The 24,907-nt window shown below is 37.1% G+C and overlaps 1 protein-coding gene across 1 annotated transcript in view; it reads left to right on the forward strand.

Annotated features, from left to right (window-relative positions):
• The window catches only part of kon (chondroitin sulfate proteoglycan 4-like protein), a 54,907-nt gene that overhangs the window by 14,112 nt on the left and 15,888 nt on the right, over positions 1 to 24,907 (forward strand). Inside the window, exons 4-9 of the mRNA XM_071596274.1 lie at positions 4,058 to 4,200; positions 6,173 to 6,478; positions 15,756 to 16,107; positions 18,972 to 19,217; positions 22,036 to 22,506; positions 23,676 to 24,272. Of these exons, the coding sequence (XP_071452375.1) occupies positions 4,058 to 4,200; positions 6,173 to 6,478; positions 15,756 to 16,107; positions 18,972 to 19,217; positions 22,036 to 22,506; positions 23,676 to 24,272 (2,115 nt within the window). The remainder of the gene's footprint in view (positions 1 to 4,057; positions 4,201 to 6,172; positions 6,479 to 15,755; positions 16,108 to 18,971; positions 19,218 to 22,035; positions 22,507 to 23,675; positions 24,273 to 24,907) is intronic.

Here is a 24,907-nt window from a genome sequence, read left to right on the forward strand (position 1 = left end):
AGGAGAAATGGAGTACATAAATTTGATTTCAATGTTTGTGCAATTATTCCTTTCATGAAATAATGTCATGAAAAGTATATTAACGAAAGATATTTTTTTGCCGTTTTATTTGGTGCAGTATCATCTTTCATATTGAATTCTCGATGAATATTAAGAAATAAATATGATAAAATGTTAGGTACGCAAGTAACAACCCATAAGAATATTGTTAGCATTACATTTTTTTAATGAGGTTTATTTAGGCCAATTGATTTCAGAATTTCAAATACTTTTAATTTGTTTCAGAAGGGTTGGCGAAATTTATTGGCATGAACAATGGTTTACACGATGTTTCACAAGGAACAAAATAGGCATGAATTATTTCTAAGGACGTAAGAAAATAAAAGAATGGCTGTATATTTTTGCCTTATAGATTCAGGATTTATAATAAGAGCAGAAAAAACTGTAAGAGGATATGCATCGGCAACACTAGGTGCCAATGAGATTCCAATGTAAATTCAAGATCCAAAAGAGAAAAATTACAGTTTTCGAAATCCATGCCAGTTGGGTTGGATTGAAGGAAACTGAACCGAGGATGGCATTCAAACAGACGCAAGGTGAAAAAATGAATAATCGTGTCAACGCAATGTTGCGCGAAGAGATGACAAAATATTAGTTTTATAAATCTTCAAAAACCGTGACGAAAGCTTCACGGAAATCTGCGAAAAGTAAGCCACAGATGACAGATGACGCACAGGCACGAATCGAATATGGAAAAAAAGTACTTATCAAAAGTCAAAACAGAGAAAGGACCATCTTGTCTGGTATAATATATTAAATTTTATGAGAGGCAGGCAAGCAGCATATAAATTGACGAAGAACCGTTGTTAATATCCCCTTTGTTATCTCAATTAAGGCCAACAAGTTGTCTTACAATTTTCATTGAACGCAAGAAGTGAAAGGTGATATTCTGATCGAAAATGAAGATAACTCTGATTGAGTTCGCAGAGAGCATTTGGATCAACTTCACTGCCTGAACGGAATGCAAAAAGGAATATGAGAAGAAAATTATGCTCTGAGTAGTATGACGTTCATAGGGGATTTTTAGGGATAATGGATGTTTTAATGATGCAATTATTGGCAAAAAAGAAAGAAAAAGTGACAAGTACTATATAAATAAATAAAAATTAAGGGACATAGGACTTAGAAAACGCGATAAACTAAAATGATAGACATATTAAAGGAGAAATACCGATCAAAATTAAAAGTGAAAGGGGAAGACAAATGTGAAAACCGTCCAGAAAATAGCCTGACGGCCTTCGCAACTAAATATTATTGGAATATTTAACTATCAAAGAAAAGATGAGGGTAAAAAATAAGAGAAACTTTACACTTCCACACACATTAACTTTATCAAAGAAAAGAGTGGACGCCAGGAGAGTTTTCGAATGAAGTTCATTTTTAATGGTAGTGGAAATATTGGGACAAGATAATCTATTTTCTTCCGATGAAAAGGTAATAAGAAAGATATATCTTTTTTTATTTCAATCGTGGATTTGGAATAAGTTTTTGATAATGGCTGTTTACATGATGCTGCTTAGCTTAAAGTTAATATGGATTAACTTCAGCAATAGAATATTAATAAAATATATTAATTACGGGGAAAATGAATGTTATTATCTATGATTAATTCGGAGATGATAAAACAAAGAAATTAATTACACATTTATGCTGATAACTGTAATCATCTTTAAACCATCATTAATGTACATATATGATGTCATGCGAGATTAAGAGAATGGTAAAAGGTTTTGTGTTACTGCATGTAGAGCATACAAGTACAATTTAATAATTATAATGAAGGAGACATTATCAGCCAGTTTGGAGTAAAAAGTAAATTGTTGCCAGTTTATGCCAAATCAAAAGAAAGATAATTTTTCTCTGTTGTTTTGAGGAAGATGAAAAAATAATATATATGTATATAAATACATATTTATATTTATAAAAGTTTTTTAAAATTTTCTACCATGTACAAAAAAGGCTCACTTAAACCGGCGGACAAATTTGCCACTTAGGTAGCAGGACCACCAACGATGGGGAATAATGACCCAAGTAAGTCAAGTAAAGAAATTTCACGGGGATAGCACATGGTATTTATAAATAAAACTACTCTAGATTAAAGACAACGGTTCAAAATATATATTTGGAGTTCGTGAATATAATTTTAAATTCACGTGATAGAGTTCTCGTGTCTTTAAAAATTTACTCTCTTCTTTTGACTAGAATAACGTACATTGTTAAGGAATAATGATAAAATAAAATTATTATTAGTATTATTTACATTTCGGTACAAAGAGGCAAATAGCCCGGTAGAAACGGCCCAGTGATGCACCCTCATAGTGCACAAATAGAATAACATATATAAAACAAATACATTTAAAAAACAATGATAATTTAAAAAACTCGAATTTACAAACCGTACCTGTTCCATTGCACATGGCTCAACTTAAAATCATGCAAAGCAGCGCACCGGCCAGCATCACACTTGGTCCAATGTCACGCACTATTTTACATCATACCCCGTCCAAAGCCACACACCGTTAAGACATCACACCCTTTTGCGATTAAAATTCTCACACCGTCCACATTACGAAGAGAACAATATTTATAATAAATAAAATAATAATCAACGACTAATAAATTTCATTCAATACCTAGTTCTTTGTCCAGTGAATGATTTACACCGGCGATTAATACTTCTAAAATTTGATGGAAAGGGCTCAAACAACCCTACTTCATTGGATTTTCAGCTCCTTCAGTTGGTTTCATTCAACACTTTTTCCGCTTAAAAATTAATACTTTTTCTATTTTTTTTTGTTCTTAATTTAATTTTTAACTTTGGTCGTTTTTCCTATAAAACTTGGTTTTTCTACTTCCTTCCATAAATCTTCCCACGCCTCAACATTTTTAACTATTCTATGCATCGCACCTAACCTACTACTTTTTCTTCTATTCTTCCAACTTTCCTATTTCAGAATACCTAATATTTCTGTTATGCTATCTATCAAACGAAACAGCTACAAATCTGAATGATCTGGCAGGCATCTGGAAAAAATAAACAACTGCAGTAAAAAAGAAAGAAGTTTTTCAAATAATGGTAGAAGAGATAAATTCATGGAATGTTCTGTCAAGAAGAGGAAGATGTTTGATTAGGCACATGAGATACAATACTTTGCCGAAGTATATAAGGAAGCATACAATGGAATACATGCAGAGAAAGTCCATAAATTAATTACCCAGGGAAATTTATTGAAGATTTCGACCCTGGGAGATGTGAATGTTGCAAGGATTAACGAATACAAACTCGCCAGGCTTCTACAAACTAATCCAAGAATTATAGTAACAACTTTGCATTTTCATTTAGAAATTGCTGCAATCCATTTTTATATGATGAGAAAAATTGTTAGAAATATGAAGATGACTCTTGAAAGTTTTTATTGCTTAAAATTTTGAAAGCTTGAAATAATTAAATTTAATGTAGGAGGTAACTAAATATAAATTTTATGATATCTCCAGGTTCAAACTGGGAAAGACCAGGATATCTTAAAAAATCGGCACTGAGCATAACTAGTATAACTAACATATAGAATTGAGGAATACTTTTTGGCAGACAAAATTCATGAGTGTAAAAATTTGTAAAATGTATTATTTTCAATGTTTCATTTTCATACAAGCAAGAAACCTTCTCGCAGGTGTAAATTATGAAATCAAGGAAAGTTTCCTGTTGATTATTTCTCATTCAATGATTTATTTTTTCATTTCCTAACACATGGCATCAGCAAATGAGCCCGTTTAATATTTTACTGTGTAAAATAGGTAAAAACATCGGACCATATGTGCTTCAACCCAAAAAAAGCACTTGCACGTAAATAATTTCCATTTAGAAATCTCGTTCCCGAATTTACCAAGGTTTTGGTTGACGAGCACGGTAGCCATTCTCCTTTAAGCTACACATTCCTCTGCAGTTCTGTTTCCTTCATTTTCAACTTATCCTCCCTTCTCGGCTCCTCCTCCTTAGGTGCACATCAACCTCGGGGCGGGAGAATCCGAGGTGGCGTCCGCAAAAGGGCTCCGCCTGGACGACCTCATGTGGCACGACGTCGTAATAACGAGGAAAGACGGAGACATAACGCTACAAGTGGACTCCATACACATCACGAGGTGAGTAAGTGGGTCCAGGTGGTAGAGGGCAAGTAAGAGGTGGGGCTGACGTTAAGGGGAAGGGGTCTCCGCCATTTCGAGAGGTGAGCGGTTTCTCGCCCGTTGAGCCTTGTCTCACCTTCGTCGGAGAGAAACCTGAGTGAAGACTTTTTTTTGAGGGGAAAAAATGAGGCTCATATGTTTTTCATTCTTTAAATAAGCATTAACCATCGACGTATGAATGAGCGAATCCCATCGTCCAAAGCTTTGTGTTCAAACCATTTTTAATCCTTGCCCATTTTAAAATACACCAAATTTCTCCGAGACTAAATCCCTATCCTAATTCTTCTATTTTTGTTATGCAATGTGCTTAACATATATGTTTAGTGGGTTGTAAGCCAACCAGGAGCCAGAGAGATTTAAATTATCTCCTTTTGTCTTTCCTTAAGAGATTTCCTGGAACATTGAAAACCCTTTATATAATGCGGGAGTTTCATATTAAAATTATTTTTTTTAATATTAAAACTAAAAACAGTTTTTATTTTTATTGCATTTAAAAAATATTCCGGTGGCACTATTTCTAAAAGCTACAAGTTAATTAACAAATTTCATGTGTTGAAACAGGGATACCAGAGGGCCTTCTAGTGCTCTTATAAAACTTTTTTATATTACTGACTTACTAATAAATGAATTTCAAAAAGTGTGAATTAAAAATTTTAATTTAAGTTTCCAATTATTAATGGAACTCATATAATGGCTGTTAGCTATAATAATCGGGTTCCTTACTGTAAATATGTACCGCTAATAATTCTGAAAATCTGATTCGTCGAAGCTTCGTGAATATTAAGAACAAACCTTGACCCTTTTGCATATGTGAATACAGAATAGTTTTGCAATGTCCCAGTTTCAACAATCTAAGCCTATTAAATCAAAGCTTAGCTGTTTTGAAAATATAATTCGACTTTTAAAAGCAAAATTATAAAATTTAATTGAGCATTTAATTAGAACTTAAGATTTTTTTCATGCCTAATTAGATGTTTCGACTACTATTTTTGTTTTTATTCTAAAAATAATGTGTGTAGAACTCATCATAAATCACTTGCATGGCCTTCAGCAGTCTGTCTGTGCAAGGACGAGTGCCAGTGGGTGTTCAGCCTCGTATAAGTTAATAAAAGGTTTTGAAGGAGAAATTCGTTTTGACAGACTACTTTTTGCCCATTTCCAATCTAAGCGATAGAAACAAGAATATCTGAATCTTCTGTTCCATAATTCCCCACTATATAATATTTACTGTTCGTTCAATTTAGCTTGAGCATTATTTCCTCGATGTCACTAGTTAACTTTCACAATTGGGATCCTTTCGGTAATTTGAACTAGCCGTGCATCATTTATCATGAGTCATGCACCTATTCTGGGTGAAAACTGTGTGGCAATTTGACATATTTCATTAATATTTTGCGCGAACCATGAGGTTTTTACCCATATTATGTTTTATTGCTGAATCAAAGGTTTCAGTGACAGTTAAAAGTTTCTCATATTATATTCTTAAGGCTACCAAAATAATGATTCATAACGTTTCCTCACATATTGTCACAATACTTGGCCATTCTTTGATTAGCGAGTACCAGCTTCTTAAAGCGGCGTCGCATATCCTTTTCTGGTATTATATCCGTTAAGATGCCGACCCACAAATATTATTTGTTAACACAGGGTTGTAACTATCAATGAATAATTTAATGTCAAATTATATTATCCTATCTGTACCTTGGCGTAAAATTTTGTTTTACTCGCCGTGTCAGTCGCCATTATACGTATGAGAAAGCGTAATTGAAAGGGCTGCTGTGGTACTAAGGGAATAGCACCTTTGAAAGGGCGCTCCTTATGCTGAAACAGTGGGGCATATTTTTGTGTTGAGTTAAATATTTTTCTCTAGTGTTAAAAATGAAGTCCTCAATGTATCCCCTTGAGCTCATTTCGACCTTTGTTGGGACAGGGAAGCCCTTCCAGGTCGCTTCTATGAGCTCAACATTCACTTCGGCCTCTTCGTGGGCGGTCGCGGGGACTTCTCGGAGCTGTTCCTAGGCCACGTGGACAACCTTCGAGGGTGCGTCGCTGACGTCATGTACAACGGCGTGGACGTGCTGTCTAGAGCCCGCGAGAGGATCGGCTCCGTGGACGTGCACGGCGTGACGTGGAGCTGCGCCGAGGAGTTCGATGCGGGCAAGGACAGAGACATCAGCTTTGTGGAGGAGGGAGCCTTTATGGCCCTCCCGAACACTATCACAAGGACAGGCGCCAGGTATGTTCTCATTAAAACCATTTCTTTCGGCAGTCAGACATCTCTGGCACACTCGTGAATTAATCGGAGGAAAAGACAAATTTTGCCGAAATCATGAACATTATTTTTGTTATATTTTTCTATCCTTTGTTAATTATTCTTTGAATTTACATAACAATTAATCACATAATGATGCATTTGAAGATGTTATATGAAAATTATAGTGACAGGTCAAATTAATTCTTCCGAGATACTTTCTTTAGTAAATTCACCTCGCATTGCTTATACATATGCATATATGTGTTGTGTATATATTCATATTATTCAGTACATATATATATATATATATATATATATATATATATATATATATATATATATATAATTTGTATGCATATGTATATAAATTTGTGTGTCTGTTTGTGATAACAATTTAGCCGGGGAGTTAGCAGGATTTCAATAGATAGATACCAGCTAACTATACATGTATCCATATGTACTAGAAATTGGGTGAAATAATTCATTTTTACTAAGTATTCACAAAACTTTGCCAACGGTACCAGTATACGGCATATAGTTGCGGATGACCTGGAAGGCTGCCGGGCTATGAATAATAGCGGAGAGGAGTGCAGTAAATATATATTGACGTAAAGCAAAGGTCTACAATTGCTGTACGAAAGATGTCGTTTTCATGAAAATCAAGTAGACTAAACTCAGACAATTTTCAGAGTCCTGTTAGATTATAAATCTCTAAGACACTGTGATATGCAGTATGATATAAGATATGCCAATATTATAATATGAAAAACAAGAGGGAAATAGTAAGATAACGTGGAAAATTGCATCTCTTTATTGCTTTCTCTGACACTATGGGGGCCCATGTGCTAAAGAATCTTGACAAGCCTTTCCTGTTTATCTGGTTCCTCGGGGGTCGAATCACTAGAGTTTGCGCACTAGTGACCTAGAAAAGTCCCAAAAATGAAGCCCTTTAGACGTCTTCTATGAAGCAACAGTAAACTGAAGCCTGAAATGTATGTAGTTCGGGATAAAAATGTTGATAAATATTGAGAGTGAATTCCGTATTGCAGCTATTGGTAAAGGCCAATATTGAAATACCGCAGATTGTAAGTCATACTTAATGTTTCTAAGTGCACTGCTTAGTTACAGAACATCTGTGACAATCTCGTAACAACAACAAACCGAGTAATCGACTCGTCTGGAAAATATAAATTAAAAGAATATATCGGTTCACTAATGTTTACTCATGTACAAAAATAAATTATATATTTAATTAACTCCTCTACCTAACTATTTCGAGTGATTCTACATTACGAAGTCTATGAAATTACTTATGTTTAATACCGTAAATAAAAATTTGTTGTTTATGTGATGCATCGACGGTTGAATTCCGATAGAAAAATATCTACGCCCAAATTTGCGGGTGTGCAATAAAGAAAAGATCTCGTTTGAACAGGATAGACATTGAAATGGACCTTATTGGTTGTAGTCAAACGTCACATCGCATATTGATTCCCATTTGGCGTCCTTCGCATCAGGTTGAGAGGTATTATTTTGCATGCAACGATTTGGAACTGATTTAAGATCTGTCAGCCGACCGACTTCCGAGTCGAATGTGTGTCTCCGTCTCCGCTATATATGGGTCAGATTCCGGAATGAGTATTAGTGGTAACGGGTACGGTGTGACCTGCGCAGAAATTTATGGCCGAAAGAGAATAGTGGCCCCAGTATTACCTAGCGAGACTTACGTTCCACTACTTTCTGAATTAAATTTAAATCCGGAACAGCGATTGCAATAAGTGTTCCAGAAATAGCAATGCAAACAAATAATCCTGAGAACGAAATGAAAATAGAGAGGTGGCATGCATAGAGGCGGGAAAAGTAGGCTGCTTTTCTGCGCGGAGTATCATTGAAAACGTTTCCCCTTCTCTTAATTCAAATGTTTATTCTTCAATTTTTTCTCAATTTCGTCTCTGAAATAATTGTATCTGGCTGTAAAGACGTTACATTTTTGAGCTGAATTAAACATTTTGTTCATAAGGAAATAAAGCTAGTAATGGAAAAAATTCATTGAGAAACCTTACTATGTGGAATAACTTCTATAAGGTAGAAGCAAAATGACATTAAAAACGAGACTACACTGAAAAATTGTGAGGGTGGCAAAAACTTGAAAAAATATCTCATCTGAAAACAAATCTCCCCTGCAGCCACAATAATGATCGATGGAAAATGGGTCGGTGCGGAAATGCTATATTTTGAGTAGTAATTCCGCGGAGATACTGGCCTTCTTCAGTGACTTGGCACGAGAAGTGTCGCCCGACAGCAGCGGGCAAAATCCGCGGCCCCCTTCTCCATCAAGTTACGCACTTCAACACCGCCGGGAAATAAATACGAAAAGAGAGTATTTTGGGAAGGGTGGATGAATCGCGGAGTAGGTTAGGATAAGTGGACCAAGGGCGGGATTGGACGGCGTGGAGGAGGGGGATCGCTCGAGGGGAAGGTGCTCGACGTAGGAGATTCGGCGTGTATATTTAAACACGCGGTCTCTATTTCAGCAAACCCTCCGCACCCACCCTGGATGACGGCCGGATATTTATAAGCGAAACATACCGAGGAACTCACCAGAAGGACGCTCTTGGGTAGATTTGTTGTGATTTTGGAAACGAACTTCCCTCGCGATGATTCCAGATTTACAAAAAGACCTTCTCGGTCTCTATCGTGTTTTTCCTCGACGCCCAAAAACTTTTTGATTTTTCACTCTTTTTTGATGGTTTTAATGATATTATTGTGGATTTATAGAAGAAATTTATGATGACTCTGAGGAAAAAGTGAAAATTATATTTTAGACTAACCACAAAAATGCAACAATTTTAGAGTGTAAAAATCATTCGCCTTGACTGGGATACCAGTCAAAGCGAATGATTTTTACACTCTGAAATTGTTTCATTAAAATGCACATTATCGGATGACTCCGTTTAAAGTTACTGTTGCGGCATCTCCCGCAGTTTCTTTGGAAATTTAACCACAAAAAAATTACTTATGCGATTTTCAATATTTTTTATATTGTGTACATTTTTTTTATTTATAGCTTTGACATAAATTAATTGATAATTTTATCACAAATTTTTCAGGAAGCATTCAATTTGAGGTACTTGTTTTATCAGTTCATGTTTATAAATATATGTGATGCAATGATTCTTCTGAGAAAACGTGAAACTATTTTCATATTCTAAACACATATTGTGTAATACATGAATTACTATTTTTAAATGTAATTTCACAGCATTTATTATTTTACATATTAAACTTTGAGTGTGTGTGTATGTATATATATATATATATATATATATATATATATATATATATATATATATATATATATATATATATATATATATACATACATATATATTATGTATATACATACACACACTCTCAAAATTATATATTCATTCACATGTAAATAGATATATGGAAAGGGATAGCATGGAAGATCCTTTTTACGCTTGTGATTTTCCCGATTCCGCCTTCACTACCTTTCCTGTGTTTGTCTTTTAGATGTGTTCCTGTCCCTTTTCCTTATATCTATATATATATATATATATATATATATATATATATATATATATATATATATATCCTTATATCTATATATATCCTTATATCTATATATATATATAGGACAGTATATATATACAGGAAACTCACATATGTAGTTTTGTATATTGTAATTAATTGCAATCCAAGCCACGAAGTCGTACTAAAAATTTTGCATTGACAAACATCTTTCAATTAGCCTCTGGACATTCCACGTCAGTCCATGAGGTTGAACTTGATGAAAGCGTATGTTGGAGGCATGCAAACAACGATGATAAAAACGACGGCACATATGGTACATATGTGCAAAAATATGCATTCTTATGGAAAAAGTTTGCACGGAAACTCATTTTTGTCTTGTCTTTTAAAAAAGGAAATTTATTCTTCGAAATCATCAAATTCTTCACTTTTAACTTTCACTCGCCTTTACAAACTTGAAGACTAGTTCAACCTGGTCAATGCATTCAGATTCATGCTCTATTTGGAATAATTAAAAAGCATTGAGGTTTTTTTGCATAATTTCACTCTGCCATTGACACAACGTCATCACGCGACCGTATTGAAGCCATACTTTTCCTTCCAAGTCACTATTTGTGATTCGTGACGTGAAATTGTCTCGGATTTTGTTCTGTGGAGGTCGCGAGCAATATGTATCATATTGAGATATGCGGCTGGCTTAGCTAGCACTCTGTCATAGTGCGAATTTCGCACTTGACTCGCCTTTACCTTGGCTAGTGGGTAATTTCAAGGATAACAATGTCTAAATGTGGAAATTGATAATGACCGGTCATTGCCCACTACAAATAGTTAGGTTAAGTTTTCAGAGGCGACGATTGGGCTTTCTTTATGCTGAATTCAGGGTTTATTTCTATTATACTCCAGTGTCTATAATTGCAGTTGCAGTTGTAACGTAATATTTCATCATTTTAATCACTGCCACAACACAACGTATGGCGTGACAATAAATATAAATACAACGTTATTTGGAATTTGGCTAATTATATATTTTCAAGGTTAGACTATTTCAACTGTCTCAATTTTTTTATTTGAATACTATATTTTACGAACAATACGTTGCATATCAATCAGAATGTCTTTCCTCAATCCTCAATCTTTGAAGATTTCACCCAAGAAGAAGGTTTTTAGTTTTTCAATATCTTTATGAGTCTAATACTGCACTATTACTCATTCAGTAATAATTTAAAATATGTCCATTTTATATGGATATTATGCGCCAGAATTTTACTGTTAAATCCTGTCTGGTTACAGATTTTTTCCTCACTTCAATTTATATTAATCCAAATTTCTCCAGTAATGCCGCGGAAATCTCACTTATTCATCTTTTCAGACGATAATTATGAGTTTTACTCTCAATCACCGAAGCAGTCTAAATCTTGAGTCTTTTTAATGGGGCAGAACAGTAAAATAATGTAATTTATGCAAAGATATTTTCAGGTATCAGTTTTGCGGAGAAATAGTTTCCTCTGCATTACGCATAGTAAATTATCAATTATAAATGATTTAGATATGATGTGTAAAATATTGGATGAAAGGAAATATTTTACACAAGATAATGGTGGATATCACACGGACGGATCAAGTATTATTAAGGCAAATTTCTAAAGAAAATTATCAAAGAAAGACATACATTGATGAATTTGAAAGAACTCCGCCGAAATTTTGACAGACAGTAGCTTATCGAAAGTGATGCTGAAAGGAACTTCAAATAGAAAGTATTACTGGAAGTTTTAGGCTGTGATGAATGAAATAGCGATGAAGAGATTAGATGAATTGGACCTGATTGCTTCAAAATTCATCGACGGTCATGAAAAATACTAAAACATTTCAGGTTGATGTCTTATCTGGAATGATAAATAAAATAAAATTGTTTTATAGATATGAGCAAGAGTGACCTGCAAAAGCCATGCTAGTAACAAACTCCCTCCAATATATGAATTCTCATACACCGAATGGGATGAAAACTCTTCTAAAGATTATCTCGCGTGCAACGAAATGCCTCCTGTTTGAGTACCCTCTCCTTGCAGTAAGCGTCACATGACGTAATTCGATGCGAAAATCCAAGGAGTTACCCGGTGAAGCACGAAAAGGCACAAGCAAATTAAGTTTTAAGTTAGTTTTGTGCCGCTACGTTTGATGACTGCTGGAAATGTTCTGTCTAGCAACTCGTCCCAGCAACTTTTCTCATTGGAGAAAACCAGATCGTTGAAGCCATGAGCCTCCCTGAGGTAGGATGAAGTTTGGGAGAAATGAAGCAACATGGGATGTTATTGAGCACTTCAGAATGGCCCTGCACTCGTAAACCAAGAAGCTGGTTCAGAAGGAGAAAGAGCAATGTAAGTGAATAAATAGTTCGGCGATACGGCAGGATCCTCAACGAGACGCGAAACGTCTCAGCAATAAACCTCTCACGGATCATTTCCTCAAGACAAAATTTTGTTGCGTATTTATGCATAGCACTTTAGAAAGTTTTGAAAAATGTTACCCCTGAATGATTCAGAGTTGAGTTCGTAATTAAAGCTCTGTGGTTATCCAACTGTTACAGTGTCACGAGTATCTGGCCCTGAACATTCTATTGAAGAAAATGTGCTCATTTATTGAACCAGACTTGATTTGTATTAATGTCTACCATCATTATAATATGGGGTGTAAAATTTATGAAGATGTACACCATTGAATTACCATTTCCTCTGTTTTTTGGGTCAAGTTAATTTACATTCGTTTTCCTCCTCCAATTTATTCGTTTTCCCTTTCCTTAATCTTCCATGATACAATTTTTTTCACTAATACCACTTAAACTATATTGATAGCTATCTAAAAATCACACATTACGAATGCATTCATAGAATGCATTATAAAAGGGATAAGCCTTTTAAAATGAGAGTATGCAATCTATATTATGAATAACTTCATAAAGAATGAAACTTGATTTACCGTAAAATAACTAATACTTCTCCGCTTTTACCAATAGTGCATTTATTGAACATTCATATTTGATTTAAATTTAGGTCTGTAGGTTCAAAATCTCCATAGAGATCATCCATATATTCATTGTGAAATGCTAATTTCGTAGCGTATTTATTTCACCATATCTGTTATTTCTCTTCTGCCAAAATTTTTGATGGCAAAAATTCCATCATAAAACATTCCTTGCAATTCCTTTTCATTTGTTTCGCTCCCCCTCCTGCCTTATCGCACTTTGCCATGTACTTTGGATATCCTGATTTTAAGTTTATATAATACCTGGTCGAACATATTCCACCTTACCTTTATATGATTTACCGTGGTAATCTTCATTCTTGTTGCTATATACTTATTTAGGCTGTACAGCTGATACTGCTATTTTTATTGCTTAAGTATAATATTTTCCTCTTTCTCGTTTTCGAATGTGATTTTTTCGATGACGTAAGTAGAAGGAAAAATGGGTGCAAGATTAGCGTATATCGAGACCTAGCGTTCTTTCCGAGTCCCTTGTTGAATCTTATCTGCGTCTGAATTCATTACCCCTTGACCGCCGAGCTCTCCTGCGAGGTACGATAGACGTAGGACTGGAATTAGCATAAATTCTTCGAATAAATTATTTATTAGTACTTTTTATAGTATGTACGTATACAAAATGCAATATACATTGCATTTATTAGGATATATATTTTTAGGTTGTCATTGAATGTTATGCTGCTTGATGCAGCATAACTTACAAGAAGGCAGTTTAAAAAACTCGGTGGTTATTATATGGTTCTCGATAGGTACCATCCAGTTTAATCAATGGTATGGTATTTTATGGTATTCGGTAGGTACTGATTTGCTTAGTAATAACAGATATAAGTTTTTTAAACTTAATGTTATGATGAATATATTACTGCCCGTGTAAAAATGGGAGGATAACCATAAACTTAAAAGTAAGTGACAAATTGTTGAACAATAAGCAGTGAATATACTCGAATAGTTTACCATCAGGAAAAGCAATTTCTACATAATCAAACAATGCCCACTTTGACATGCTATATTAAATGGAAAATTAGGATACGTAGAAGACCGTAAAAAGGTTTATTAGAAATGTACCTTAAAACGAAATGGACGTCCCTTTGGCCCACAAGATAACGTGATTAGTCTTCTAGTGACATGCAATGGGAATTAAAACTATTCTGCTTACATAACTGTTCGCCCAACCTCCACCATCACATATATATATATAATATATAATAATAAATAAACATAATATAATATATACAATAATAAATAAACATAATATAATATATAATAATATAAATAAAGCCACAAATATATATATATATATATATATATATATATATATATATATATATATATATATATATATATATATATATGTGTGGCTTTGAGAGATACATACCTACATGTTAACATAGGGTCGTATTTCAGACAAAATAGTGTTTTTTTATAACTCACGGAATATTTACCGCAAACCAAGATATACATGCATAGGAATTAATACATATATACAGTTTTAATTGAATTTGATTGTAATTGAATGTATGTATTTCTAGGGGCACTTCATAATTCATCTGGAGCATGTCCAAACAAAATAATATGATCTAAGAAAAGGCTTTCGCGCGAAATTTCTCGTAATCGCGGTAAACGATTAAGTGGACGATTATATAAATAAGTTTTCTTAGCTTAACATAAACGTGAGATACTTCCTTGACATAAAATTTTTCATAAATATGGAGATTTTTTGTGTAGGAATTACTTATAAATTGTTTCTCCTTACCTATTTACTTCGATCCTCAAACTTAAAGGACAACCGTTTTAGGGCAAATCTAAGCATTTCGACACCAATTGAAATTCGTCTGAGGTCATGTGAAGATGTAGTGCACCGAAACCGGCCATGTAATAAATCAATATATAGTCGAAAAGTGTAATCATGTGGTCATTATTTATTGAGAATATTTTTGGAAATTTTCATAGACTTTACTCAGGCGAAATTGATTTTCTGTAATATGATCTTGATGGTAACCATAAAATAAATTTAAGTCCAAAATTAACCAGGCTTTTCCATTGCGCTACTTATTTGTATACACGAATGAACGCTCCAGGTAATATTTCCCATGCGATGAACTATTCTATTTTTTTCGATAAATTGCTTTCGGGCATGAAAATCATTTCTCTTCGCCCTAAATGAAATTTTTCAGCCTTCTATGATTTATTATTCCAATGAAAAAAAATAATAGCTCACTGCCACGCCGCTATTCCCTACCTCAACAGCCTAAATAAATAAGAAAACAATAGAAGAAACAAAACTGGATATGCCGCTGACACTAAAGATAGTGTATTCCATGGCCCCGCCTCTCGTTTGCATGATTGATAAAACTCATTACCGCCGTCTTCTTTCCCCTCCTCTCCCCCTCTACACGCAATCCAGCACACGCGGAACTTACACTCCATCTCATCATCGTCGTCAGGCCCCCTTCTCCCCTCTCCCCGTTTGAATATACACGAACGCAGTTTTGACGTATACGCCTCATCCCCGATCGTTAAAAGCCATCCCCTCCCCCACCCGTTTCCCCTCCAACCCACCCACCTACCCACACTCGAGAATCCATCCATCCCGGAATTTTATTTTTTTTTGGGTGGTGGTGGAAGTTTTGGCTATATCCGCTCACCCTGTTCTTCCATCCTCCGCCAGGTGGCAGCTGGAGCTGAAGACGTCCTCCCGCCGGGGCACCCTCCTCTACAACACTGGTCTTTCCTCCCGATCTGATTTCGTGGGCGTGGAGCTCTGGGAGGGGCGCGTGCGGCTCACCGTGGACAAAGGCAACGGGCCCGCCGAGCTGATAAGCGACGCGTCCGTCTCGGACGGGAGGTGGCACTCGGTGGCCGTGCAATTCAACCCGGCTTACCTGGAGATCACCGTGGACGGGAGGGTTTCGAGCTTAAGGCTGCCGCTGACGGGGTCAGGCAGCCGATACCTTGACCTCGCCGAGACGGTGTACGTCGGCGGCATCGAGCTGAACAAGAGGGCGCGGGCGCTGCACCAGGTGATGGCGGGGCGGGTGAAGGATTCCCACTCTGCTTTTCAAGCAGAACGGAATTGCAGTGCCAAAAACTCAAGGGTTACCCAATGATGAAAAGTGATCATATTGCCATGAGGCAATATGATCACTTTTCTTGAGTGGCAAATGGCCTCGTTTAAATGACCCAGCCTCACCAACCATGTCAGATGGGCAACAACTTCAGTTATAATAATATGCATTTGATGCCTTCCCCGGTTAAATGAAATCTCCATGCACACGCTTTAAAATAATAGAGGATGCATGCCTGATGTAAATCGATATTTACCTGCGCGGAGTGATGATACCTATTATGATGTTGTTTATCTTATGTCGGAACAATTAGTTACTTAGGGATATTCAGATATCTCCAAATACAGGTCTGTATTCCTTTCCGTTATGCTGAGCGTTTATCTTTACCACCTATCAGAAATCTGGTCTTTCAGCTGGAAATCTCCATACAAATATCCTCTGGAAATAAGTCCATGCAAATATTTGGTTGGGCATGTGTTTTTGAGCTATCCATTGCGCAAAAAATGAAAATTACAGTCCTCCATTTTAGTGTTTTCAATCTCATAGAATGTTTTGATGGTGTATAAATTGAGTTTTGAAACACGTCGAAAGACTTGCTGAGCAAAATGCCGCGAGACCCCTTAATATCAATGGCTTTAAATGTATTGTATAAACCCAAAACCTGAAACTACGTGCTCGCAAAACAAAATTTAAATTAGGCAAATTCGAGATTTCATGCAATACTTAGACGATGCTAATATTTTGATGGATCAATTGCCAAAAGTGCGGCAAACCAAAATTGTTGAAAAAGGAGGAAAGGAAAACATTTTACCCACTATGGAAGTAGTTTCACATATTTGTTTCGCAACTCACTGAAACTGAGAGAGAGAGAGAGAGTGAGGATTGCAAGATTATATCTTTAACCTTAATGAGCCTTTTTTTGGTCATTACGTAAGAGAAGTACGTCTGGTTTCCGTTTTCTTAAAAGACTTAACAGAAATTCGTTTCCTCTAGTTTATCCTTTTTGGTACGTCGAGACAATTGGAGTTTCTTACCCGTTTTTACCCCATCCCTTCAAGATAATGATGTTGCACGTGAAATTTTTTTATGAAATTAAGATGTACAAATTTCAAAAGTTTACTTTTATGAAAAGGTTTTCCTTAACTCTCCCTAATTCGTGTGCGTATTTTATCGTCGTATATGATTCCTATCTTTGTAAAACATTACCTCAGAGGAAAATGTAACTCACCAAGGACAACAGAAAAGTATGTTTTTAATCATGACAGCATTTTTTTACTGCTCTACTTTAATCATTTAGAATCCCTAAAATGAACCACTCTCTAGATCTGGCTTGTTATTTCGGTAACATAGAGTGACACTGATATTTTAATAGAGAATGCAAGTGGCGATTAACTCGATTATCCAGTTCAAAACGAAGAGTTTACGTAATTAAATATAAACTGTCCTACATGGGATTCATCTCAGGTATTTACTCAGCAAGTCATCCATATGGAAGTTAAATAGAGTGGGGAGCTTGATGAGATCTTCGTTCCATTTCGACATAGTAGAGGCATTTTTGCGCCTGATTTCTGCATGGGTTTAAATTATATTAGTTTTTTCCTTTATTATTGCACCGTTTCGTTTCCATTCCGCATTTTCTTTTTTTTTCCTGCGCTCACCGTGACCCAAATGTCGGATTGGCGTATTAATGCTCTAAGCTAATGCATCCTCTTTAGCATCTTTCTCGAAATGTTTTAGTGCGCCAATTGTGAGTTTGATTGCCCTCTCTCGTAATATACGCTCCATGCGTATTTGCTACGAATTAGTTCATAGCTATATGCCGATGCTTTGCCGAGGAATGGGCGCATATCATCCCCGCACAGAGACAGCCCAATTCATTTTCCGGCTCGGTTCAAAAATGTTTCCTGCGATGAAATTGGAAAAGCGTCAACTCAATGTCCATTTTCAAATTGTAATTTCATCAGCTGCAAAATGACACCGCTAAGCCGCTCATTGAATATGAAACATCCAAAACCGTGACGTTACCGGCCGCCTCCTCCGCCCCCTTTCTCTATCCACCTTACTGCCATTTTAGAAATAATAAACGGTTCCATCCGTCCCGTGTTAGCTTTATTTCCACATCCATAGCGAGCGCGTAATTATCTGCGTCCGATGGGGACCAATGCTTTTGAACAATTTCAACTAGAAACAAAACTTTCAACTTCATTCTATATTATTCAAACACATACTTTCCAGCCTATATGTAGGAATCATGTCTGATTTTTAATGGAAGCTATTTCATGTCTTTTATTGACAGATAGTCAGCTACGGTTGATGCTGCGCACGCTTAGTGCAAAACCCAAAATTATTTTTTTCATATTTCGTTTTTATATGTTTATCTCGAACCGTGGTTAGTATTTTTGTTTTCCTTGGACATAGTTATTGTTGAGTGGGTTGTTTTTAGGACATAATTCGGATTTTTTTGTTGGTGAGATATAACAAAATGGCAATTGTGAGTTAATAACTACAAAGGAATCTTTTGTTTAAAGAAGCAAAATTGTTTATCTCATTAGAGTTCTTACCACAAGGGAGTGATAAAAATCTGACGTCAATCGCTAGCCTGCGTCAAAATTTTGGAGCAAAATTGAGAATTTAAAACTCTCTGTAACTACAAAACCCCCTTAAACGATAGGCGTTGTAGTTTGTATTTACCTCAAAGACAGTAATGGTTGTTAATTAACAAAGTTACTGTTCGGACCCCACGGGTTCAAATTTTTCTGCTGGCGCCGTGACCATCGTTTTTGATCCCAATATATTATTGTCCTAATGTTTCCCTCCAGGGCGTCCGGTCCGCGGAGGAGAGCTTCAAGGGCTGCCTGCGCGGGATGGAGCTGGACGGCCGCCGCCTCGGTATCCCAGAGGCTAGGGTGACCATGGGCATCCGGGCGGACTGCGTGTGGGAGTACCCGTGCACGGGCGACCCCTGCGTGTCGGGGGCCGTGTGCCTCCAACAGGGCGTCGACTCCTTCCGGTGCGAGTGCGGGCAGCCGCTGTGCGTGAAGCCAGACTACGCCACCAGTTACAAGGTACCCTTTACCTACCCGCCTTAATCCACCGCCCATAAATTTTCTCCCATTATCACGCACACACTTAAAATTATCATTCCCTGGATATTGAATGTATCGTGCTATTTTTCTTGACAAGTGAGTAATAAAGCATTTAAAAAACTTTTTTTAATGTGTGCATGCTGGTGAATTTAAAATGTTTAAATAACGAGTAGATCAAATGGAATTATTTCGTTCTTTCGTAACCATTCAAAAATGGCATAATATACGCCATACAATCAATTCATATGTCATCTTTCATTTATATCATGATTACTGACTTTTATTTTCTTCAAAATGGGCCGATTTCCCCTTTTAGTGTCAGATATTTCTCATTGCGTCTCCTTCTGAAGCAACGGATGCAGTGTTGTATATTTTCATTATCTAGTACGGTGCAAAATCTTGATGCATGAAAATATTACATCAAAATATGATAATACGGCATAGCTCATATCATCAGATAGGATGGCCCGCGTAATTAATCTTTGACTTTATTTTTTATCTTTATGCTCTTAAACCTCGACAAATACTATTCAAAGTGTGTAACTAGAATAAATAACTGTTTTAAAGTCGAAAATTTAACATTCCGAGTGCATCGATGGCTGAAACCGCTTCGCATATTGTCAAAACTCTTATAGTGTTGAACCACGACTCAAAATAAGACAGTAAGTCAAGATTAGAACCTGCAATCGATTAGTTACCTCATAAGAGCGTACCAAAAAAACCACTGACAGGGTTGACTCACTGGCTGATCAAGAACATTCTATTATTACATTAAAAATGGCACTCTGTATTATTCTTCACATCATGTGCATCTTGTCAATTATTAACATTTTAGCAAGAGACTGATTTCAATATCTTATTGACTTTTAAGATTAAACAATGCAGATAATAATGTTACGGAAAAGTGTTCCTTTTTTTTGATAATATCAGCTGAGAATAAAATTAGATAAACGACCTGTGATTTAGAGAAATAAGATAGGATTCAAGCCTAGTTTCCCATATTGAAGTCTTCTCGTTATTTCTGTGCGACAAATCATCCCTCATAAGACATTTTTGTTGAGACGTCTTCCACATCAAAGAAATACTGCGCCCGTTATTTATCGGTAACATTCGGTGGGCATTTTGCGGTCGCACGGAATCAACTAACTATCAACATCTGCACCAAGTCATCAGTTGAATTCCTCTTCGCAATTACACCATTGGCAAGAATCCTCGGTATACGTATTGCGTTTCACTTGGATGACGACGGACCTTTCGTGCCGCGTCGTCCAGCATCTGGGAAATATACCGTTCTGCTCTCTGCAAAACGGGTCGCTGTATGGTACGAAAAATCATGGCTCATCAAGAAGAGGAAGTGTCTAATTAATAACGGCCTAGTTCGGAGCCAAGGGGAATAGGCGAGATAAAGCTTGGACGTGGTCCAAATGGAAAGCTTCTCTGGAAGGTTCAAAATTGATCACCTAGCCGTTAAGGAGAAGATGTCAAGGTCGTCCTTTTGGTCAAAAAACGATAAAAAAGCATCAATAAAAAGCCAACAGGACGATTCCGCACAATATGAGGGGGTGAAATGGAGACATAATATATGTGTTACAGGAATCCGTGTGTCCAAACCCTACACACATTAACATAACCATAATAAAGAGTACAAAAGATATGAAGAAATCAGTTCAGTTTTTCATATTGCAAAAATCCTGTTATTTATCCTTGGCCGTCCTTAACCCTGATATAAAATAACCTCAGTGTGGTGTAATATATTGATATGGAGATTCCATTGAATATCACCCATCTGTTGGAATAGTTATGCAAAAAAATGAAAGATATAAATTAGCTTCATTTTTTCATTTTAGCAATTTAGACAAAACCAATTTTCCGCAGCTCGACGTGACTGAAGCGCAAAGTATCCCAGTGGTGATCGACGTGAGCCCATATTTTTTTTGTACCTGTCAACGTATGACTTAAAATTCTTTTTTTTTTTATTTACCCTTCTCCGTTTCACTACGCTTGTTTTTCATTTTGGCATGTTTGATTATTGGCTAAGGTTTTTATACAGTTCAATAAGAGTCTTTAATAGTCTTTATTTATCCATAATTGAAAATCATGAACGATATTTAATTAATACTATTTCCAATCACGAAATGGTTTCTAACTTTACGTAGTTGTCTCAAAATCATCGTTTGCCAGCGTGTCATCTTTGGATTCTGGTAATGGTCCGGCAGAATTGATCTATACTTTGAAGCTATTCATGGGGAAAAATATGTTAAGTCATTCATTTACTCACCAACCATATTAGATGTAGCCTATGGTGTAGACTAAAAAACACCACCAATAATGCATAATTTAACCACGCTTTTCTTCTGTGCCAATTTCTCAAAATAACCCGTTCTTGAGGGTGCGAATGTGTGGCACTGTGGCAAAACCCTCGCTATTCCGTGGCACGTTCCTCACTCTTTTCTCAGTTGAATGTATCCACGGGGATTGAGATGGTGCGGGGGCTAACGTACTGGCTTCCCACCCTGAGGGCGCGGGTTCAAATCCCGGCGGTGTTGAATATTTTTCAGAGGTATCTCGATCCCTACTTGATGTGCTTTGTGGAGGACACTTTGAGTGAATACGCCGTCCGTCGGATGGGACGTTGAACTGCGGACCCCTTGGCGCCTTTCGTAAAGAGTAGGCTAATGCCGACGCCGGGTTTCTCTCCACCCTTCATCCTTTCCTGTCCATCCAGTATGGCGCAAATGACCTTAGCTGTCGGTCGCCTCCCCTCAAAACTACTACTACTATGTATCCACCCTCTCAGGTATTCACCAAGACGACCCTCCCGGTGGATTTGGAGATAATCGAGCTGACGCCACTGCAAGTGGCTGAGGGTCGCAACGCTCTCGTGACCACCGCCAACCTCGACGTCGTCCTCGACTACCCAAAGTACGGCGTCCGCGACTCGGGCGTCCTCTTCCGCCAGGTGGCGCCGCCACCGCCGCGCCACGGCCAGCTCCAGGTGGACGTGTCCATCCGCCGCCTCGAAGAGTCCTCCACCACCATGTTCACGCTTCTTGACGTGGCCAAGGACAAAGTGCGCTACCTACACGATGGCTCCGAGAGCCACCAGGATGCCATCGTGCTGGAGATGGAACTGGCGGCGGGCAGCGGGTTTACCCTCCCGGGCTACCTCCAGGGGCGGCATAGGTTCGTCCTCCCAGTGAACGTGACCCCCGTGAACGACCCCCCGCAGCTGCTGCTCCAGCCGGGGGAAGTGCTGAGGATTGCTCAGGTACGTGTGCGCTCGTGTGTGTGTGCTCGAACAAATGCACTTGCTAGGTCCGCTCGGGCATTAGTTACCGTGCCCTGTCTCCGGCGACGAGTGAAATGATGGTCCGGAAGGATCGGAAGTTTTCCTTGGAGGGAAGGGCCAAAAAAAAAACGTCACGGGGCACATTTCGGTGCACGTTGGGCAGCATAATTAATTTTCCATTAAACAAAATTTTCTTCGAGCCAAGTTCCTTAAGCTCGGAAGAAAACTCAGGATTGAGGGGGAGAGTAAATGATTCTTTCGCCAAGTTTTCAGAGTCGAAATGAAAAATTCTGAATAAAAAAGTTTTGAGGTCCAAGGAAAAAAGAAATTTCGGGGAGTCTGAGAAATTTTAAATTAAATTATCTACGCCTGCGTTCATTTCGGGCTTCGGTTTCTGAAAGTGATATCGCAAAATAATATCACCCCGGTGAAATGATGCCATTCCAGATTTGGGTTAATGCTTTTTTTTCATTTTTCTATGTGTTAAAAAATTGTGAAATTCTATTTTTTGTTATAATTGAGAAATATGCAGCCTCAATTTTCAAAAATACAATACTCATAAGATTCTAGCATGCATTATTTTGAAAAATGGGCTGAATGTGTATTATTCATTTTATTTTTTCATGGTTCACTGTTTAATTCTTTGATTCAAACGTTCTCTGTATTTATCTCTTGTTAACAACCACTGCGAAGATAGCACGTACATGTCAATTCAACACAACTTCATAATTTCTTCAAGGATACTCTAATCAAAACTTTAAATCATAATTTTCGAGAAAGCTTTACTATCACTTGGTAGCGTGACTTATCAATAAACTTAGCCCCATAGTATTGTTGTTCTTTCGTCTAAGTTTAAAATAAAGTTCTTAATTTAGGGATGGCCATTTTTAATTCTCATTTAATATTTAGATTATCCAATTTTCTATGGATTGACCCAATAATGAAGCTTAAATTTTATTTTAATTGGGTGCAAAGTATTTAATAAAATGGCATTATATATTTTCATTTCATTATACTTCTTAGCTAAAAACAGAGAAAATACCCATCTAATCATATCCAGTAATGTTTCAACTTTATACCGCCCTTTTATGAAACTGTATTTTTTTAAACTCCTTTAAGTATGTAATTATCACATTTCTACCATCCAGGGTACCAGAAAGACGCTTACCTCCGAACTTCTCCACGCTGAGGATCCGGACAATCCTAACTCCGACCTTGTGTACACCGTTTTGAGTTCGGGAGGAGAAGGAAAGGGATACATCGAGAATTCTCGCAGTCCCGGAAAATCCGTGGATACGTTCACCCAGAAGGACGTTGACCTCGGCCTCATATCGTACGTCCACAGAGGAGGCGGCCCGGGAGCCGGTGGAGAGATGTCCGGAAGAGTGGTATTGAGGGTGTCCGATGGCATCGAGGCCGGACCGGCGGCGGTTCTCAGGGTGTCGGCCTTTGAACTGCAGCTGAGGCTGGTGAATAACACGGGTCTTGTGCTAACCCATAACACCTCGGCTGTCATCACTCCCGAGGAACTGTCTTTCATGACGAACGCGGAAGACCAAGGATTGGAGATCCGCTACGACGTGACTCAAGCCCCGCAGTTCGGGGTGCTTCAGAGGTTAAGGGGTGGGGCCTCTGGAGGGATCGCCAGGTGGCAGGCAGTGGATCATTTTACCAGCAGACAGCTGGCGAGGGATCAAATACGTTATCACCACACCGCAGGAGAGCCGGAGCATGATTTGTTTAAGGTAATGACAGGTTATTTGAGTAAAAGAGAATAAAATCAGAATGTCAATTCTGCATAGCCATGTGAAGGTTTATCATTTGTTAAAGAAACTCGATGAATTTCGATAAGTTAGGTAAGGTAAGATAGATAAGGAAAGACTTTAATTATATTTTATCAAAAAAATTTCATGTTTTGCATTTTTGCACTCATGGACCTAACCAGTATATCATTTAGGAGATCCACTAACAACGTTTCATGAAATCGTTTCATCAAATGCAATAAATCAGGTGATCGTTTTTCTATATTTGTTGCAGATGATCTTTTCTAGAGGCGCATCGTTATTATGGGCGTATTACATCAGAGTGAAATAAATATTGATACTGAGGGCTTAAATCAAGTATTAATATTGATAGCAATCTAAAGATAGGGTGGCATTAACATCAATGGTTAATTTAACATGACCAGTCGTTTCATGCTACTGAACAATTACTTTTAATAAGCGTTACTAATAGACATTCAAAGGAAATCATGAATGTCTAATATGAATTGAGATGGAAATTTAAATATATACTTCAATATGGCGCAATGCCACATTCAATTCATACTCCTAATAAATTTTAATGTTGTCCGATTATAGATTATTCCTTGGATATTGAT

The sequence above is a fragment of the Hetaerina americana genome, unplaced genomic scaffold (assembly GCF_022747635.1).
Source record: "Hetaerina americana unplaced genomic scaffold, ioHetAmer1.1.p SCAF_1, whole genome shotgun sequence".
In the NCBI taxonomy this organism is placed as follows: domain Eukaryota; kingdom Metazoa; phylum Arthropoda; class Insecta; order Odonata; family Calopterygidae; genus Hetaerina; species Hetaerina americana.